This window comes from Emys orbicularis, chromosome 1 (assembly GCF_028017835.1).
Source record: "Emys orbicularis isolate rEmyOrb1 chromosome 1, rEmyOrb1.hap1, whole genome shotgun sequence".
Taxonomy (NCBI): domain Eukaryota; kingdom Metazoa; phylum Chordata; order Testudines; family Emydidae; genus Emys; species Emys orbicularis.
Window position 1 is genome coordinate 349,149,174 of NC_088683.1, and position 22,264 is coordinate 349,171,437.

Consider the following 22,264-nt stretch of genomic DNA (forward strand, 5'->3'; position numbering starts at 1 on the left):
AGTACTGCTAGTGCCTGTTCCAGATTAAAATCTCAGTCACTGGAGATTGCTAGAGAGGTAGGTGGTACTGTAGCATTGAGTACATAGTATCATAGACTTTAAGGTCAGAAGGGACCATTATGATAGTCTAGTCCAGAGGCCTGACCCGGTCTCTGTGCTGCGCGGTGGTGTGGCTGGCTCCAGCCAGGCGGCACGGCTGTAGTGCCTCCAGCCACCAGTGCTCCAGGCAGTGTGGTAAGGAGCAGGGAGCAGAGGGGGATGGATAGAGGGCAGAGGAGTTTGGGGGGTGGTCGGGGGCAGGGATGTGGATAGGGGTCAGGGCGGTCAGCGGGCGGGGAACGGGGGTTGAATGGGAGCAGGGTTCCCGGGGGGGGGGCAGTCAGGAAGGAGAGAGGGGGTTGGATGGGGCGGCGGGGGACAGTCAGGGGCAGTGGTTCCGGGGGCGGTCAGGGGACAGGGAGAAGGGGTGGTTGGATGGGGTAGGGGTTCCAGGGGGCAGTCAGGAAGGATGGGGGGTGGGATGGGGTGGCAGGGGGTCTGGAGGCTGTCAGGGGATAGGGAACAGGGGGGGTTGAATGGGGCAAGAGTCCCGGGGGGGCCGTCAGGGGACAGGGAGTGTGGGAGTGGATGGGGCAGGAGTCCGGGGTGGGGGGGCATCAGGGGGTGAGAAGCGAGGTGGGGTCAGATAGGGGGCAGGGGCCGGAGCACGCCTGGCTGTTTGGGGAGGCACAGCCTCCCCTAACTGGCCCTCCATACAATTTTGGAAACTGGATGTGGCCCTCAGGCCAAAAAGTTTGCCCGCCCCTGGTCTAGTCTGACCTCCTGCACAACGCAGGCCACAGAATCTCACCCACCCACTCCTGTAACAAACCCCTAGCCTATGTCTTAGCTATTGAAGTCCTCAAATCATGGTTTAAATACTTCAAGGTGCAGAGAATCCTCCAGCAAGTGACCCGTGCTAGAGAGGTAGGTGGTACTGCAGCACTGAGTACATCTAAGATACGAAGTCCTCTGTAGAAGTAGTGTTGACATCTGTCTCTAAGCAGAAGGAGGTAAAGAGTAAATCTACAAGAAAATCTCGGTTGCTGATGCAGAAGATGACCTCTGGTCCCAAGGAGAGTTCCATGCAGGCTCCAAATGGTGCTGGTACTGCAAAGGTGAAGAGGAGCCAGTTGTCTGAGACAGACTCAGTACCAAGTTCAGGTACCCATACCAAGAGTAGCAGAGGCTCTGGTGAAAAATAGTTAAGCCTGTCCCTGAGCAGTATTCGGTATTGGTAGCATGGAAGTCATTGGTACCAAAGACCACCTATGGTACCGATGGAATCAGAGTCAACTTATTCCTATGCCAAACGTTCAGTACCAGCTGCATTGGTACCGAAGCAGTCCTCCATAGGTTCTCGCTCGATATCTTCGGTACAGCAATAATTTAGGTACACTAATAGCCTGCTAGTATCTTCGGCCTCAGCTGTTAATGAGTGTGAAGGAGTTTGTCAGCTTCAAGACTCGCTGTCACTGACCCCTCTATCACCTAGAGTACCACACTCTGCTGATTCGGAGGCTCCAAACTTGGTTCCTCGATGGCTCTTTGGAACAGAGGTATTCTCTTCATCTGAGGTACAACATGTATTATTAAATAGTAGAAAAGACTCCACAAGGAATACTTATCTCCAGAAACAGAAAAAATATTATCTTAATAATAATGTAATAATCGTCAGATTTTGTTGACTCACTCTTCTCTTCCCAGGGTATTGGTTTACCTGTTGGAATTGAAAACATCGGGTCTTTCTGTGAATACCATTGGAGTACACTCCATAGAAATAACAGCTTTTCATACCCCCATAGGGGATTTTTTTGCTCTTTACTCTTCCAACAATGGCAAGATTCCTAAAAGGTTTGTTGAATCTCTCCCACAAATCAGACATGCTACTCCTAGCTGGGACCTCAACCTAATCCTTAATTGCCTTATGAAACATCATTTTGATTCAATGGCTATGTGTTCTTTATTAGATTTATCTATGAAGACCACCTTCCTGGTAGCTATCGCTTCTACCTGAGGAGTTGCAGAATTGGGCTTTAATGGCAGACTCCCCCATTTACAGCATTCACCAGAGAGAAATATTGCTACGGACCCAGCCAAAATTTTTACCTAAGTTGTCCGCAGAATTTCATGTTAATCAAAGTATTCATCTTCTGATTCCCCCACCCCCCACCAAAGCTACTCATGAAGTCATATTTCACACCCTCGATGTCAGGAATATTTGTACCCATTGTGAACAGAAATAAGAGTTTGGCAATTTCGAAACAGAGGTTAGCAAAATGCTTCTCCGGATGTATTAAGATCCGTTACAACCAAACTCATGTTCAACCCTGTTCCAGGGTGACAGAACATTCCAAAAGAACACTCTCTACTTCTAAAGCCTTACTTAAGAATGTACCAGTTGCAGACAACTGTAGAGTGGCAAATTGGTTCTCTGTCCTTACTTTTCCTGTAATATCACACTGACCTTTAAATATAACCAACAGATATATTTACACAAAGTCTACAGTTATTGGTGATCTGTTGTGGATAAAAAACAGGACAGAATATCTTCTTTCACACTTTATTTATAGACTTTTCTATGGGCCTCATCCCCATATTATCTCAGTGTCTCACAAACATTGCTGGATTTATACTTACCTAAAGGAGTCTATGGCAAAGCTAGGCATAGAATCCAAACATCCTGAATTAATTTTCCAGAGTCTAGTGATTTAGCTACCAAACTAGGCTTTCCTAAGCAGTTTCTCTGACCAGACCAGTTGCTTAATTCAGAACTCTGATCCCTCTAGACTGAGCTATAAATGACTTCTAACCATTAATTTTTAATCTTTGTCACATCCACAAATCCTGTTAAGGGAGTTGATTGTTTACTCCAAATTTCATTGCTATGCCCAGTTTGAATCTTATTTTATATGTTCAGATTGTCTCAAAGCTTTCGACAAATTGTGAAGTGGTAAATCCAGATTATTTAAAATTGATTTGATTCTTTAATCTGGGTAAACACTCTTCTTAATTCATTCCAGAAACCAGAAAATTATGCAATTTTCCTATCAGGCTAGTTCCCCATCAGGGCTAGTGCTGCCCTTAAATATGTAGCATTTTAAGGTTAGATGTCATAGCTGAAGAAATTGATAACTAATATGTAAAAGCTTCATAACAATATATGATGTGGTGTATGTGTTTACATTGACAAAAGAAATGCTGGCTCCAGTTACATTGATTCAAGGTAATTTTCTTCCTGTTGTTAATGGAAGGTTATAACATTCATTTTAATCAATCCGAGTTTGTCATTGTTATGTAATGGGAATAACAACTCATGCTTTCTTTTTTCACATATCACTTACTAAGTTGGTGAGACAAGATCTGAATAACCTTTCTGTTTAATAGCATGGTACACTGGCCTTCAGATATGAAAGAGGAAACGGAGCTCCCTCAAGTTATTTGAGTGTCCTGTGTGCTGCGTATTGATGTGGTTCTACATCAGTATTAATAATGTAAGAAAAGGGTGCCACTCCTGTTACTGGAATTATCATCGATATTCTTCATAGTGTATCTTTTTTTCCCCCTTCTAGCTGTAGATTTGCTTTGTTCAAAACCAACACCACATGGCCTATATTGTCAAGATCTTGTAGTAGAAAGTGCAGCCTGGTTGTTTGTTGTTTATCCTGAGGATATTCTTGAATTGTCAAAAATTCTTCACAAAGTCTTCTCTTTCTGGCTGCTCACTGCCCTCAAAAACAACCTGCAGATGACTGTGTTCTGATAGAAATGCAATATTTCACATTACGTTGCTCTCCAAAATATTTGAAGAGAACATGTATGGTGTGTGGTGATGAATGTGATCCATAAAGTTGAGCTTAGATGAGCTCATTTATACTTTCATACCTGCCACACAGGATGCTGTGGATTTGTAAGTGGGCTGAGATTAACTACTTGGTTGGTTATTTTTACTGACATAAAAATTAAAATACTTTCTATTTGCTACAGTTCAGGGCAGCTTGACTTTGAGTCTGTGGTAGATATTTAAAACCCATGCTTAATATTTTCACCTGTTGCCTATTATTATGACTTAAATAACCTTCAGTAGGTTAAGTGAAGGGCATATGGCAAAATAGCTTTACATATATACACTTAACCAGAAGAAGGAGTTAATATGACATTTCTTATGGACAGTACATCCCCCGGCTTTTCTCCTGCTGGCTGCCCAGTACTAACTTATTACTAAGGCTACGTTTTAGTCTCAGATATTTTTAGTAAAAGTCAGGGACAGGTCAGGGGCAGTAAACAAAAGTTTATGGCCTGTGACCTGTCCATGACTTGTACTGTATACCCCTGACTAAATCTTGGGGGGTTGGGGTCAGCCCGGGCATGTTGCTGGTGGGGGGGACGGTCTGGGGGTAGCAGTCCGGGACCCCCGCTGGTCCTGGGCAGGGAGAGGTTGATGGGGCTGGCAGGCTCCCTAACTGGCTCCGCTCAGATCCCCGGAAGCGGCGACATGTCCCTCCCTCAGCTCCCAGGCAGAGGCGCAGCCAGGCAGCTCTGCGTACTGCCTCTGCCCGAGTGCCGGCTCCGCAGCTCCCATTTGCTGGGAACCATGGCCAGTGGGAGCTGCGAGGGCAGTGCCTGTGGGCGGAGGCAGCGCACGGAGCTGTCTGGCCATTCCTCCGCCTTGGAGCTGAGGGAGGGACATGTCACCACTTCCGGAGAGCCCCCCGAAGTAAGCACTGCCCAGAGCTCTCACCACCTCCTGTGCCCCAGCCCTGAGCAGCCTCTCATACCCAAACTCCTGCTACTGCTGGGGGACGGGGCTGCACTGGCCTGAGACTGCCCTGCTCAGGCGGCCCCTGGGCCAGCCGCACCAGCCGCTGCAGAAGTCATGGGGGTCCCAGAAAGTCAACGGAATCCATGACCTCTGTGACAAACTTGCAGCCCTACTTATTACTAATGCATATTATTCATTCTTTTGCCTGGAAAGCTTTGTAAAACTCTCTCCTTTCTAAAGTCTACCACCTTCTTCTGCATTCTTATTTCTTCCCCTAAATCTGCTTTCTCAGATGTTGCACCACTTGTGTTGACTGGAAATAAGCCCCATTCTCTAAAGCTTGCACTATTGCCAAGTACAAGTCAGCTCTAACTGGCACTTGTTCAGTTATATTATTTCTGGTTTGCGGTGTATGAAGTACAATGCAACTGATTGGATACTGAAAGCAGATGTGTTTTATCCTTTGGAATTCTATTATATTGTAATAAATCCTCTATAATAGATCCTAATTCTGTCCAACTCATTTGCCTATTTCACTTTTAAATTTGCATTTCCTTTTGTTTATTATTCTGCCTCGATCTTAGACTAATTCTTTTTTTTTCATCCCCATGAAATTCCTGTTAGTAAAGGAATAAAGGTGACACTTAATCTTCAGGTACTTCAGGCTGTGAAAAATACAGCAAAATAGTATGTTGGGTTATTGCTTTGAAAGTCTAGTACACCATTACTTTTAAAGATTACCAGCAAAAAGTAATGTCATGGGCAATGCAGCCTTTGATTTTGAAGAGATGACATGAGTAGAATGATTTGTGGGGGAAGGGTTCTTTCAGTCAGAAGCAGAGTTTTTATCTTCATTCACTGCAAGGCTGATTAATGCATTTCTATTTGATCCAGATGCATACTGAATAAATTAAAAATGAGTACATGATTTGTCACTGATTTTTTTTGTTTGTAACTTTGATATAATTTCTACTGAATCAGTAAAAACAAAACATTCACACTGTAATAGAGAAGACATATGTAACAAGAACATAAAAGGTAGACTGAAATAAAAGAAAACCCACATAGAGTAGAAACATAGGTGAAATCCTGGCTCCATTGAAGTCAATTGGAATTTTCTTATTGACTTCAATTAGACTGTGATTTTCACCCAAGAGGTTTTGCATCTGTTCCAGATATCAACCAATTACATATTCCAGAAGGGGTGCATTAGAACAAACATAAACTTGAAGATATTCCAAATTCTGGGGTATTTGACAGTGATGATGCAGTAGAAGATGAGTTAGCTCTTATATTTTGATATATTTTCTATCACTCCATATTAATTTAAGATATGCGGGTGCTTTAATTATTTCTCCTATGAATTTCTCCCTATATGACATAATTTGCTGTCTTACAGTGATGGTGCACAGATTTGGAAATATCTTTTGAATTATGCCTCTAATTGTTTTTGTTAAGAACCTCGCAGTTTTCAGCAAGTGAACGTAAAATGCATATATTTTTATATATTTATATATACAAGCATAATCTGAAGTATTATCAAATCTTTAAGGCATTGTCCATTGGCATCCTACAGAAAAAATACTTTGTGTGTGTGTGGTGGGGTTTGACTTGCCCAGCCCAATTCTGGCTCCTCTAACAACCAATGGAGAAGCCACTCTATGGGCCATTCACCATTTAAAAGCCTCGTGATACATTTACACAGCAGATGGCAGCATGCCTTCCAGCGCGGGTAGCGAGACTCACTCTAGGATTGCTCAAGCTAACACATAAAAATCGCAGTGTGGACATTTATGACTCCAGCAGAGACTCGGGCTAGTAATGGGAGACATGAAAATTCAAATAGATTTTTTTTTAACTGCCCCCCATATGAATTTTGGCCCTAGTTATGTGCCTAGTTTGCCTGTGTGTCAATCCGGCCCTGAAGCTAGTGCAAGTCTGTCTACTCCCACTGGGAGCCATGTTCCCAGCTGCAGTGTAAACATGCCCTGGAAATCAAAGGGCATTATAGCTGATCGCAAAAGCTAAAAAACTGTTAAAGAAAGGGCTGTTATTTTTATTGTTTATGTAATGAAAAAGTATGTTAGACAAACATACTTTTAATATACAATAAGTGTCGCTATTGTACATTAACTTGATGTACTATTCTGTAAAACACCTTTCTATTGCCTGAACAAATAATAAAAGTTATGGAAACAATAAAATAAAATGCTTAAAATACACCTCTTTAAAAATGATCATATTAATGGATTTGTCAGTTTTGATTACTTTGTTGATATTTAGATAACTTCTTCCAGTAGGGATTTTTTGCCACTTGAATATTTGCAGTGCCAAATCAGATTTTTTCCAGCATGCATCATCTTGTATTAAATTTTTTATAAACTACATAAAAACTTCAACTTCATTATCAGGTGTCAAGATTTTGATGTGATACATCTCTAAAGAAACCATATTGCATGGCTTCCTACTCTGTAGATCTTGGGATTCAGGTTCCTGGATTCAAGAAAGCAACTAAACAGTTGTTTAAGTTTAACCATCCATTTTTAATTGCCATTGATTTTTTCAAAACAACTTGAGCATGCATTCAAAGTTAAGCGTGTGCTTAAAGCATCCTTCCTGAATAGGTCCCTAATAATGCAGGATCATGGCCTAGGGATGCTTTAGTAAATTGAGGCCCTAGTGTGAGACGGCTGAACCAATTTCTCTCACACTAGCCTGCTGAGACACAGTTGTCAGAAACGTATGATTCTCACTACCAGGTTTCATTTATATTCCCTAGCTTAAGGCAAACGGATCTACTCTTCTGTGTGCCTAGGAAGCAGAGATCCCGAGAGTTAGTCAACTAAAATCTTATTGTTGATTATCTTGAGCAGAATTATAGACATATCATAATTATATCTCCTATTCTTCAGCACTTCTTCTTTTGATATTTTTATGTCCTTCACTGAATCAGATAATGGATATAAAAGTTATTGCTGTTATGTTAATCATTGCTAATTTAAGCCGCTATCAGGCAATATCAGAAGAGGAGGGACTTTGACTATATAGTAGATTGGTTTGGTTTGGGTTTTTTTGAGAAACTATTCCCATTGGCATCTTGCTGATCTGGATGGAGATGTCAGTTTCTGCCTAGGTCCAAATTTATTCTTGATAGATAATATCACAGCTAATAGCTTTTTATAAAAATTGGAAAATTATATTGAAAAAAAAAATAAAAGTGGAAATAAATTCCAAATATACACATTCTGTAATAACTTTGAGATAAATTATTTAGTTTAACTTGTAATAGCTTTATATGGAGGCTGCATTATACATTACATTTCCTTACATTTGATAAGGAAAGGCCTTGAGGCTTTCTTGAGGCACTTTTCTTCTACTCTGCCAGTGACTGTCTGATAGCAATATAACAAATGACTTTTTTTCTGTTTCACATCTATATATAGAAGGGAGAACTATTTGCTGTGAAGTTACTCTTTAGTTGTTCAAGGGAGCTCTGTCTTTTTAGTTTATCAGTTTCATATAAAACAATTGATTTTTTTAAACTCAAAACTTGATGGAAAATGAGCTGCATGAAATGCCGTGGTGCATAAGACTAAGCAACTGTGTATTGTGTGATTTTGTGGCCTTATAGAATTCTGGAGCACAATTCTGTGGCAAACGGTCAGGTTAAACTCAATATATATTTTAGACTGAAAGTTTAGATTCTGGAGTCTTGATCTGTATATTTAAATTAGAATTGTGTGTATGTGGCAACGCACGCACACACAAGTAATTCTCAATCTGTGCATGTGGTTGCTTGCACCCTTTCTCTGCTAGAGTGTACGTATGTATTTTAGCTCTTATAGTTCTGAGAAAAACCTTGAAAAAGTGAACTGAGTTTAAATTAATGCAGTGTTGTCTTTCTGTAGGCCTGAGACCTGTTCAAATACCCCCTTTCCCCCCCCCCCCCCCGCCGCCGCCCTCATATTAAACCAGCTTTGGGTGAAACTCAGGGAGTTTGGTAGGGAAAGTGTGAGGATGTCTGAATTGACTGGGTCACACCATGAGCCCTGGCTAGGGTATAGGTGGGGTGCCGTAAATTGAGCAGGTAACATTTCTGAGGCTTCAAACAGCCTGAAACAATAAAACTGAGAGGTATAAAGTGTCCCATTCATCCCCATTGTGTTGGCTCTAAGACCTAATGATGATGATTGCATTTGTGTATTCACTTGTCCCATACCCAGTTGCCAGAAATGTCATCTTTCTTCCCTGTCTCTTCCCTGTTAAATTTATGCATTGTTCACACAAAACTCTGCAACATACTGGGAATTGACTATGCATGGACAATGTAAAATAAATATAGGGACTATTGCTCTTACTAATATAAAGATATATAGACAGAAAATGTAAACAGTAAAATGAAGCTTCCCAGAATATCCAGTCTCACCAAGGCCAGCTTGCTTTGGAATACATGAGTCCTTAAATATGACTTAAACTTCTTGTTCAAATAGTCAGCTCTCCTACTCAGAAACTGAGAAATTAAAAAATGTTATATATATTAATTATATTAATAGTGGAACTGGGACTAAGATAATGATACTGTCATATATATATATACATATATATGACAGTATCATTATCTTAGTCCCAGTTCCACTATTAATTTTTTAGTCCAGTACTTCAAAAGCCATCTAATCAGGCATAGTGCTTATTACTATAATTATACCATTTTTACTCCTGTGGATTGCTCACAGAGTAAGCATTCCATGGGACTATTTGTGGTAGCAAGCGCTTTGACTGGTAATAAGCTCTTTGTGTGGAAAACATATTTATCATATTTTGTTTGTTTCATGGGTGAAAATAACTTCTTAGATGGATCACCTTTGCAGATTCCTTCATGTGGTGCTGTTTTGTGCGTTTCGGGAGTTCTGTCCTGTAACATGGAAAAAGAAAAGGTTCCATCAGCTTTATTCTTGCACATTTTGAATGTCACCCTGGCCGGTATCTCTCCTTGCGTTTGCTGCCACTGTTGCCTGTGTTGATGTTTCTGTATCCTTAATCACTAGTTTTCTCCATTTAAGTAGTTTGTCTGGAACACAATACGCTATTATTACAACAAATAGCGTTCTCTGAAAAGTAATTGAGAGAGTGAGAAAAAAAAGCAAAATCTAAGCCTCTTTTCTTCTTCTTTAAATGAATTCTTGGAGCCAGTAAGTTCTATTAGGAACAAAGAGACCACGACTTTCTGAACACAAAGGACATTAAAGCATTTGTGGGTGTTACACATGTTACTACTTGCCATTAGAAATCTCGCAGTAGTTTACTTGAAGACATTATATACTCATTGAATCAGATATTAAATCTGTTTGAGTGCTGGGCTACCACAACCATAAAGTTTTAATGAAGAATGACATCCATGGGCATGTGGAAGAAGAGTGACAGATGAAACTCTTCAGTCGATCTTGTCAGTGTTGAAAGTGGATCAGAATAAGAAATACTGATGCTATTTAAAAGCTAATGGGCAGGAGCCATAAGTCCCAGATCTTTCTCCAGTGTCCAGATTTGTAAGTCATGTCACAGTAGATTGCCAAGATGCTGAAGGTTGAGGCATAAGAAATTGGAAAGAATATGCATAATGGATCTTGGATAGTTCTAGGGTCTTGCTTGTCATTGCCCGTGAAGGTATCAGTGCCTTGCTAAGCCTAAACAAGCCATCTCAACTTGACAAAATTAGATATGCATAGCAGACCTTGGATCAATTCACTTAAAGGTATTGTCAGGACAATAGCATCTCTAGATTAAGAGTCACATACCTGTCACTGTATTCAGTGGTGGTCTCCTTTCCACATCTTTCAATGAAATAGACCCTAAACCATGTGGCTGCATTTTGGTGTGACCCCAGCCAGGACGTCCCTAGGGGAGTCCGGGGCCCAGGACAGAAGTGCCGAGTTTCTGTCTGCCAGGGGAGTGCTCCGCCCAGTCCCCACCACCACTCCATCCCTTCCACCCCCGAGGTACATTGCATTATGCCCCAGGAATAAGTAGAACTTGAAATGCTGTGTGTTCTGAATAGAATTAAAATCAGTTAAAACCAGACAATATATTACATTAACACTGTACCTAAACCAAGGCCAACCAGGCTAAAACTAGTACTCAGACTGGAAGCAGAGTTCATCTTGCCTGAAGAGTATAAGCATAGCATACAATATTTAGAGAAGGTCAATTAATGAGGGTGGGATCTGAGTTACTACAGAGAATTCTTTCCTGGGTGTCTGGTTGGTGAGTCTTGCCCACATGCTCAGGGTTTAGCTGATCGCCATATTTAGGGTCGGGAAGGAATTTTCCTCCAGGGCAGATTGGCAGAGGCCCTGGGGGTTTTCTGCCTTCCTCTGCAGCGTGGGGCACGGGTCACTTGCTGGAGAATTCTCTGCACCTTGAAGTTTTTAAACCATGATTTGAGGACTTCAGTGGCTCAGACATAGGTTAGGGGTTTGTTGCAGGAGTGGGTGGGTGAGATTCTGAGGCCTGTGTTGTGCAGAAGGTCAGACTAGATGATCATATTAGAATCATAGAATCATAGAATATCAGGGTTGGAAGGGACCTCAGGAGGTCATCTAGTCCAACCCCCTGCTCAAAGCAGGACCAATTCCCAACTAAATCATCCCAGCCAGGGCTTTGTCAAGCCGGGCCTTAAAAATCTCCAAGGAAGGAGACTCCACCACCTCCCTAGGTAACGCATTCCAGTGCTTCACCACCCTCCTAGTGAAATAGTGTTTCCTAATATCCAACCTAGACCTCCCCCACTGCAACTTGAGACCATTGCTCCTTGTTCTGTCATCTGCCACCATTGAGAACAGCCGAGTTCCATCCTCTTTGGAACCCCCCTTCAGGTAGTTGAAGGCTGCTATCAAATACCCCCTCATTCTTCTCTTCTGGAGACTAAACAATCCCAGTTCCCTCAGCCTCTCCTCATAAGTCATGCGCTCCAGACCCCTAATCATTTTTGTTGCCCTCCGCTGGACTCTTTCCAATTTTTCCACATCCTTCTTGTAGTGTGGGGCCCAAAACTGGACACAGTACTCCAGATGAGGCCTCACCAATGTCGAATAAAGGGGAACGATCACGTCCCTCGATCTGCTGGCAATGCCCCTACTTATACAGCCCAAAATGCCATTAGCCTTCTTGGCGACAAGAGCACACTGTTGACTCATATCCAGCTTCTCGTCCACTGTGACCCCTAGGTCCTTTTCTGCAGAACTGCTACCTAGGCATTCGGTCCCTAGTCTGTAGCTGTGCATGGGATTCTTCCGTCCTAAGTGCAGGACTCTGCACTTGTCCTTGTTGAACCTCATCAGGTTTCTTTTGGTCCAATCCTCTAATTTGTCTAGGTCCCGCTGTATCCTATCCCTACCCTCTAGTGTATCTACCACGCCTCCTAGTTTAGTGTCATCGGCAAACTTGCTGAGAGTGCAGTCCACACCATCCTCCAGATCATTAATAAAGATATTAAACAAAACCGGCCCCAGGACCGACCCTTGGGGCACTCCGCTTGAAACTGGCTGCCAACTAGACATGGAGCCATTGATCACTACCCGTTGAGCCCGACGATCTAGACAGCTTTCTATCCACCTTACAGTCCATTCATCCAGCCCATACTTCTTTAACTTGGCAGCAAGAATACTGTGGGAGACCGTATCAAAAGCTTTGCTAAAGTCAAGGAATAACACATCCACTGCTTTCCCCTCATCCACAGAGCCAGTTATCTCATTATAGAAGGCAATCAGGTTAGTCAGGCACGACTTCCCCTTGGTGAATCCATGCTGACTGTTCCTGATCACTTTCCTCTCCTCTAAGTGTTTCATAATTGATTCCTTGAGGACCTGCTCCATGATTTTTCCAGGGACTGAGGTGAGGCTGACTGGCCTGTAGTTCCCCGGATCCTCCTTCTTCCCTTTTTTAAAGATGGGCACTACATTAGCCTTTTTCCAGTCATCTGGGACCTCCCCCGATCGCCATGAGTTTTCAAAAATAATGGCTAATGGCTCTGCAATCTCATCCGCCAACTCCTTTAGCACCCTCGGATGCAGCGCATCCGGCCCCATGGACTTGTGCACGTCCAGTTTTTCTAAATAGTCCCGAACCACTTCTTTCTCCACAGAGGGCTGGTCACCTTCTCCCCATATTATGCTGCCCAGTGCAGCAGTCTGGGAGCTGACCTTGTTTGTGAAGACCGAGGCAAAAAAATCATTGAGTACATTAGCTTTTTCCACATCCTCAGTCACTAGGTTGCCTCCCTCATTCAGTAAGGGGCCCACACTTTCCTTGACTTTCTTCTTGTTGATAACATACCTGAAGAAACCCTTCTTGTTACTCTTAACATCTCTTGCTAGCTGCAACTCCAAGTGTGATTTGGCCTTCCTGATTTCACTCCTGCATGCCTGAGCAATATTTTTATACTCCTCCCTGGTCATTTGTCCAATCTTCCACTTCTTGTAAGCTTCTTTTTTGCGTTTAAGATCAGCAAGGATTTCACTGTTTAGCCAAGCTGGTCGCCTGCCATATTTACTATTCTTTCTACACATCGGGATGGTTTGTTCCTGCAACCGCAATAAGGATTCTTTAAAATACAGCCAGCTCTCCTGGAGCCCTTTGCCCTTCATGTTATTCTCCCAGGGGATCCTGCCCATCTGTTCCCTGAGGGAGTCAAAGTCTGCTTTTCTGAAGTCCAGGGTCCGTATTCTGCTGCTCTCCTTTCTTCCTTGTGTCAGGATCCTGAAATCGACCATCTCATGGTCACTGCCTCCCAGGTTCCCATCCACTTTTGCTTCCCCTACTAATTCTTCCCTGTTTGTGAGCAGCAGGTCAAGAAAAGCTCTGCCCCTAGTTGGTTCCTCCAGCACTTGCACCAGGAAATTGTCCCCTACACTTTCCAAAAATTTCCTGGATTGTCTGTGCACCGCTGTATTGCTCTCCCAGCAGATATCAGGGTGATTAAAGTCTCCCATGAGAACCAGGGCCTGCGATCTAGCAACTTCTGCTAGTTGCCAGAAGAAAGCCTCGTCCACCTCATCCCCCTGGTCTGGTGGTCTATAGCAGACTCCGACCACGACATCACCCTTGTTGCTCACACTTCTCAACTTTATCCAGAGACACTCAGGTTTTTCTGCAGTTTCATACCGGAGCTCTGAGCAGTCATACTCCTCTCTTACATACAACGCAACTCCCCCACCTTTTCTGCCCTGCCTGTCCTTCCTGAACAATTTATATCCATCCATGATAGTACTCCAGTCATGTGAGTTATCCCACCAAGTCTCTGTTATTCCAATCGCATCATAGTTCCCTGACTGTGCCAGGACTTCCAGTTCTCCCTGCTTGTTTCCCAGGCTTCTTGCATTTGTGTATAGGCACTTAAGATAACTCATTGATCGTCCCTCTTTCTCAGTATGAGACAGGAGTCCTCCCCTCTTGCGCTCTACTGCTTGTGCTTCCTCCCAGAATCCCATTTCCCCACTTACCTCAGGGCTTTGGTCTCCTTCCCCCGGTGAACCTAGTTTAAAGCCCTTCTGACCTTAAAGTCTATGACTCTATGTCTCTATGAGGGTGCTGTACAGAAAAAAATGCTCATGAACAAGACTGTGTAGCTTTGTACTCTCCCTGTTAGTGGTTCAGGTTTATTTTACTATGCTTTCAAATAATGCCTTTGGTGCTAAAATGACCAGACAACCTGGCTGACTGGAGCTGGAAAATCCTGAGTATATTTATGAGAGGAATGTCTCCTATGTTCATGTCCTTAAAAAAACTTCTATCTCCTTCTTTTCCAAGTTTTTTCACAACTGTTTGATACCAATCGGGCACTGCAGCTGTAAGTATGTTGTCTTGGCTTCCAAGTATTGGTATAGTCTGGGTGGAAGCAGTTTCTCCTGTCAGTCAGTGAGAGGAAAAGGTCCTATTCAGGTGCAGCAGGGATGAAGCAGTAAGTTTACAGCAGTCTTGGTAGATAGTGGAATCAAAAGTTAAATATCTAGATGAGGAACAGGATTGGGGACATAGAGCAGTGGTCTCCAAACTTTTTTGATCGCGCACCCCTATCCGTAAAATTTTTTGAGCACGCACCCCTTGCCGCGCCGAAGCAAAAAAAAAAAAAATGAACTGCCGAAGCCCCTCCCCCCGCCCCCAAAAAAGCCGCTCGGACTCCCGCCTGACGAAGCACAAAAAAAAAAAGCGCTCCTCCTGCCACGCACCCCCAAGGATCTTCTTGCGCACCCCCTGGGGTGCACGCACCCCACTTTGGAGACCACTGACATAGAGGAAAAGTGTTCTGGAAATGTTTGGGTTGATTTAACTTTTCCAAACCCCCGAGTCGATTCAATATGCTTCTCTGTCACTGTCTCAAACCCAGTACCTAGAGTCCTGGAACCCTAATATTCCATCTGTGTTAAAGGAGTCCCATCTTTATATTAACTCATTAGTGGAGTTCATCCTACTGAGCAGGAGGTTGCCAGTAGAATAAGTCTAACTTTGAAACTGCAGGACTAACTGTTCATTATTAAAATATAATAGTTCTTAGCACTTATCTACTGCTTGTCATCTGTTGATTTCAACATCTTTTTCAAAGGCAAATAAGAATCACAACATTCATTTTATAAATTAGGAAACCCAGGCAGAGCGGTTAGGTGACTTACCTAAGGTCACACAGCAAGTCAAGTGGCAGAATTGGGAATAGAACCAGATATCTTTTGTTTCCTTGTCTCAATCTTTGTCTGCTAGAAAACACTGGAGGCATGGTTTTGAAAGGCGAGGTTCTCCTCCTCCTAATAGCAGGATCAGTGAAGTGAAGTGTGCAATGAGCAGGCAGAACCACGTCCCAGATGGCTAAGGGTACATTATCAAAACACAAGAATCCCCATGTTTTGAGACCCAAGTGGCTTGATACCCATTGGACCTGCAACTTGGAGTGAAAAATAAGAAGAGGAACAGACCCCAACAAACAAATCATCCCCCGACTTTGGAGTCTTTTGGGTTTTATATCGATCTCTCATCACTTATCACCCGCCATCCATGGAAAATTCCAGGGTCCTTTCACCTAAAATACTCTCAAATATCAGGCTCTTGACTTGTCTGGAAAGTATTTGTTTTGCATAGTACCGGCGCACCTTATCTTTCAACAGTTTGTGCACCTATCAACAGAAGTCTGAGTTCCTAAAACAGGGCCAACCAAGTTCTTTATGGATGGACACGTTCCATTGTCATTTCAGGTTACATGATTACAGGAGCAGTTGATGAATTCTCCAAAGAAATTCCAAGTCCTTAACTAATCTTATTTTATAATGTCCCTACGCTTCTTCATCACTTGCATTGTTTTCCTGCTGAGAAACTTCTTAAAAGTGCAGTCTGAAAAATGAATACATTGCTGCAATTTTTGTAATTAGGGCCTGAGTTACTTGCAAGAGTGGAGAAGTGATGAGAAAAATATGGGCTGCTGATTGATTCCCGTAGCTTAACAAATATTGCTTGATTAGGGAATGACAAGGCATTTTAATTCTGGAGATTGTAAATAATAAAAGAGCTGAGGAAACTATGCTAGATTTATTTTGCCCTGACTATCTGATCTTAAGATTAATCAATATGGAGAAATAAAACCAGGATTTCAGTGAAATCTAAAGGTTGACAGAGACAACAGTATTATCTTGAAAACCATCTTTTTTCTATTTATAATATAGACAAAAGAATTGATATTCAGTATTGAGTTGAACATTCATGAAAGCTAAAGTGAAGTTGCAAATAGACATGGAAGGTCTGTATTTTTAAACTCAGCGATTACACATTATAAATCTTTCCTGCATGGCCTATAACTGAAATTATAACAATCTAAATGGAAAAAGATTCTGAAACTTGTATATCTTATTTTAAGCTAATTAAAGCTACTGAGGGCCAGCAAGGATAACTGGATGAAAGGTAGTCACAGAGACTGCCTATTTTCAGATATTTAGAAAGTGGTTTTTAATATCAAACCGTACAATACTGTAATAGATGAAGACAGGTCATCAGCTGAATTACCTACTTCAAAGTACCAAAATATGTGTGTCTTGTTCTCAGTGTATTCCCTGTGATTGAACAATTGTATAACGGGAAATAATTTTAGCAAATGTTAAATGTGGTTGCATGTAACCTATAATTTCTCTTTAGATAGAAATATTTCTCCTATATCATGAAATTGAAAGGTTAGAAACCATGTGATTACATGAAAGCACTTGAATTACTGCATCAATGCCCTTTTTTTTGGGTGGGGGGGTGACTGCTTCTTGGGCTGTGAAATGCTAGGCTAAAAAAGGTACTTGATGGTAGAGCTGTGCTCAGTGCTTCTAGTGAAACTTGAAACTGCTTGAAACTTGCCTGGTTGTGGGTTCCGTCATTAACTTTAAATTCATTTTGCTCAGATGCAAGACTTGCAGTGTGTACACAATGGGAGTTGAAACAAACAAACTCATGTTTACATGGAGCCCTGAGACCCCAGAACTCCCCATTTCATACAATACTAACCAGTAAATGTCTACTTCTTGTGCAGTTAGAGCCTAATCCAAAGACCATTGAAGTTAATGGAAAGATTCCTATTGACTTGGTGGACTTTAGATCAGGCTCTTTGGGCACAATCCTGCAAGATACTGAGTACCTCCTACTGACCTCAAATGCCAGTGAATTCAGAGATAGCCAAGGCACACACCATTGTTCCTTGTGCATTCAAGGGAGGGAAGGGTGCTAGCTCTGAATTTCATGTTACTGTGATTTGAATATTTAATAGTTTCAAGTATTTAAATTTGTTTTCCCCCCTTTCTTTTTCTCTCAGGCTAGTCCCGCCCCTATAATAGTCAACACAGACACCTTGGACACAATTCCCTATGTAAGTATGATATTTTGTTTCCTCTTTTTGTAAACAGTTGAACTTACAGCCTGGTCTATCTTGATTTCCCTCCCTCCCCCCAGTAAAATTCTCTTCACTGCATTATCAGATACACAAAACATTAGTCAAGTGTATGCACCGAATGTTCTTTAAATATATTGTATCTATTTTTTAAAAATGCTTGTGTGATTTAATTCTTTCCCAGTTGCACAAATTCGGGAAGGTAATAAAGTCTGGTGTCATATAGTGCGAAGTAGTAATTCACATACAGAATTTTAATATGCAACAAAGTTTTAACAAATCAAAACTAGCGGTAACTTTCTTTTGAAAAATATTGTGGATTTATTGCGTCTTTCCCTTTTCCCAGTGCAGCTGTAAAACTTTGAGTTTTATTTGCAGATCAGCAAATATTACTAATACCAAGAGTTTTTGTTTTGATTTGGGTTTTTTTTTTTCTGAAGAAATTTCCAGCTATATAAGTCTGTGTCTGAATTTCTAGTATCAGATGGAGGGGAAACATTTTGTCTCAACCCTTCATCTGTTTTTCTGTATGTCTTTTTTTAGACTGGAGGCATTTTAGGGTGTTTCTGTACAGCACCTAGCATGTGCTTGGCATTGCTGTCAGATAAGTAATAGTAATTTAACTTTTAACTAATAGGAATGTCATTTTATTTTTGAAAAATTAATGCTCAGTTTTTAGCCTTACCCTTTTGTGAAGAGCTTTTCAGAGGTTACTGTGTGTTGTTAACAAACAGTGGTGATAGGCTCAGATTCCAGAAAGAACTTCACCACAACTAATGAATTTTTCTAAGCTGTAATTACTTACAAATTCAGTTCTTCCTGTATAAGTCTCTCAGACTGGAATCAATTTTGGGTACAAAGCTGCTACCTAAACGTTATAGCCACCCATGCAAACAATATCCTCACACCCAACACTACAGGGAAAATTTCAAAATGAGCAGTGGCAACATGGCAGGGAATACATTCTTTCAGCTCAATATACAGAACCAATCTATAATGAAGGAGAGTGCAGAACACAAACACACAAAATAATAAAACTAACACACGTGCAATCATGTGTGCAAGTAAAGAAAATACAAGCAAATTTCAAAGTGGCTGCACTGTAGGATTGTTCTGGTTTTGTCCTAACTTACTAGTTAACATCTTATTTCTGATCCATTTGTTTCCACTTTGGAAAATAAGGGCTGTATAAATCCAGAGGAGTTCAGAACTTGACCCTGTTGGACATTTTATTTTTTTAGTTAAAAAACGTGTTAGTCAAACTGGGACCAGTTCAGAAACCTAAAATTGTCTTGCAATTATGCTGTAATTCCAGTGTACTTATTACAGGAGAGCAAAGGGGCCAGAATTACTTTATGGGTAAAATTTTGCGAAGTTTTTACAATGCTTCATGTCAGTGTTATACAGATTTTGAATACACCATCATTTGTATTCCTTGCACTTGAATGGAAATCCTAATAGCATATAGCATGCAGCTATAGAATGTCTTTGCTCATTTTATTTTTCCAATTGCTTATTCAAAATTACAAAATTTCATTCAAATCTGAATTCATCTGAAATTCAGTGCCAGTCTAGTAGCAGTACTTTTTGACACATCTACTTACAGCAAGAACCTATACATTAATTATAGTTATAACTCTGTAATCTATGAACTTTGTTCAAACATCTGTGACTAAATAGGCACATTTTAACATCAAACTATCGTTCATGTTAGAAAAGCAGCTGTTAATGAACTCAGTAATTATAAACAAAGCACAAAACAAATAAATCCCCAAACCTTAAATGGGCAACAGTTTAGAAATTCTTCATTATCTATTAATATTAATTATAGGTAGGGCTCATAGCACTGCCTATTATTAAGATTTCCCAACACTTCCCATTATAGACCCTCTTTTCAGCTGCTTTTGTGTGGCGAATGCTAACTGTTTGGGCAAAAATGTCCCCCCTCACAGTTTGCTACCTCCCCAGACTCCCTTCCAGCCTCACTCATTCTTTGTTACCTGCCTCTCCTACCCCACTTGGGCTAAGGTTGCCAACTTTCTACTTGCACAAAATCTTAACACCTTTGCCCCACCCTCTGCCCCACCCCTTCTCCAAGGCCTCACCCCCGCTCACTCCATCCCCCTCCCCCCCGTCGCTCGCTCTCCCCATCCTCACTCACTCGCTCATTTTCACTGGGCTGGCTCAGGGGGTTGGGGGTATGGGAGGGGGTGAGGGCTCCGGGTGAGGGTGCAGGCTCCAGGGTGGGGCCAGAAATGAGGAGTTCAGGGTGCAGGAAGGGGCTCCAGGCTTGGGGGTGGAATGGGGGGTTGGATTATGGGAGGGAACTCTGGGCTGAGGCAGGGGGTATGGGCTCTGGGCTGGGGGTGTGGGGCCAGGGATGAGGGATTTGGGGTGAAGGAGGGTGCTCCAGGCTGGGGCAGGGGGTTGGGCTGGGGGTGACGGGGTTTGAGGGCTCTTGGCAGAAAGTGAAGATCATGTTGGATAATAACTGGTGATAAAGGACATACCTAAAGATTCTCCCATTTTGGCTCTAATTCAACAAGTTACTTAAGCACATGCCTAACTTTAAGCATGTGAGTAATGCCCTTGTCAATAGGCATATTTTTATGTGACTTGATGAATTAGAGCCTTTGTGGCTAATGCAACATCACAATGTTTAAACACGAACACTGTTGCTGTTTGTTGTTGGCCATTTTTCACTTAGTATAAATTCTGGCCTTTTATAGCATGTAGAGTCCCCCAAAAACTATCAGGACCCTATTGTGTAAGATGCTGGAAAAAGTAGTAAAGAAAAAACAATTTAGGGCCCCAAATCCTTCAAATACTTACACGTATGAGTAGTTTAATTAAGAAACTGTTTATTCCAAAATGCCTTTGTCCCACTGCTTGATAGTATGTTGTTACATGTCCACACTGATTTTTTTTTTTTTTTTACTACTCCCTGATTTTTACAGAGAATTTGGGGCTATCCAAAACCTTAATAAAAGTATATTTCTATTACTTTTGTTTCATTGGGACATAACACTTGTAAAGGCCTGATCTGATGCTTTTGGAATCAGTGGGAAGGCTCCAGTGGGCTTTGGATCAGACCCAAAGTGCACAGGAAACTCTTTTCTTTAGTTTTTTTTTCTTTTTTTTCTACCAGAAGTATTTCTCAGGGCAATATGAACTAATGAGCTGACCAGAAGCAGACTTTGTCTTTTTACACATCATGACAATGATTGATCTAGGGAGAGAAATCTCTAGGAGATGTGATAATATCTCTCTAAAGCATATTGCCCTGAAACACAACTAGGTTCTTTTTATAGCTTCCTTATTGTCACTGTAAAAAAAAAAAATGTTGCAAATGATGCTTCCTCTCTCAAACTGTTTATGGCAGCATATTCTCAGAGGGTGATGAAATGTATGTGCCTGTCAGTGAATGAACTTTTCTTGTAACAATTACTGTGGAACATGAAAGGAATTTTGAGGAACTAGTAATATACAATTTGATACTACCGGTGTTCAGGAGGTGGGAGGGGATGTGGCAGTTTTGCCATAAGCAGATTTCAGAAGCTTTAAGATTCATTCTTTTAATACCAGTTTTATCATTCAGATACATGAACTATGTTTTCTTTCAGTTAGGATATTAGTTGTAAAAAAAGTAAAAATATTTAATCTCTGCCTCTTGGAGCCCCTCCATATAGATTTAAATCCAAATCTTTGGGTGTTGCTGACCAATATTGTCCTGTTGTTTCCTTGTAACCCTCCCCCTCTCCCCCGCGCAGCAGTCTGTCTGCATTTATCTGTTGTCTCTTTGGGGCAGGGTCCATATTTTGTTTGTATGGCACCTAGTACAGTGGGGTCCTTGACCTTGACTAAGGATTCTAGTCATGGTAATACAAATAAATAATAACTTTCATGGTGTTTATACCTGCCCAAGCACCTATAATTCTGGAATTGGAATTGCAGTAGTAGATGATAGGTATTTTCAGATGTATGATGCTATACCTACAACTTCACAGTCTTCCTAAGGTTTTCTGGTGAAAATGACTCAAATACTTTGGGATCATTTGTGGGTAGGTACCGGTAAAGACATAGGTATGAAAATCCACACTGTGAGAAAACTGGGCACTTTGATGTTTGCACCATGTACAACACCTTGCGCCCCCCCCCCAGCCCTGCGGCAGCTCCCCGCCCCCCCTCCACCCTGAGGCACCCCTCCCCACGGCAGCTCCCCTCCCCCATCGTAGCTCCCCCCCCGGCCTGGGGAGCCGTGCGGCAGCTCCCCACCCCAGCTCACCTCTGCTCCGCCTCCTCCCCGAGCACGCCGCCCCTGCTCTAATTCTCCTCCCCTCCCAGGCCTGCGGTGCCAAACCGCTGATTGGCGCCGCAAGCCTGGGAGGCAGGAGAAGTGGAGCGGCCGGTGCGCTGGGAGAGGGAGTCTGAGCCACACGTGTCAGCGTGCCCCCGGCAGCCCAGCCCAGGAACGCTGTAAAAAAAAATTGCCCCCGGCAGCCCAGCTAGGAACGCTGTAAAAAAAAATTGGGGGCACCGCTTTTTGGTGCCCCCAAATCTTGGCG

General features: G+C 42.1%; 1 protein-coding gene across 7 annotated transcripts in view; it reads left to right on the forward strand.

The window, feature by feature from the left end:
* Positions 1-22,264, forward strand: part of DLG2 (discs large MAGUK scaffold protein 2) — a 933,774-nt gene that overhangs the window by 353,259 nt on the left and 558,251 nt on the right. For all 7 annotated transcript variants that reach the window (XM_065406536.1, XM_065406561.1, XM_065406510.1 and 4 more), the window contains one exon: positions 17,625-17,678. In XM_065406536.1, the coding sequence (XP_065262608.1) occupies positions 17,625-17,678 (54 nt within the window). The remainder of the gene's footprint in view (positions 1-17,624; positions 17,679-22,264) is intronic.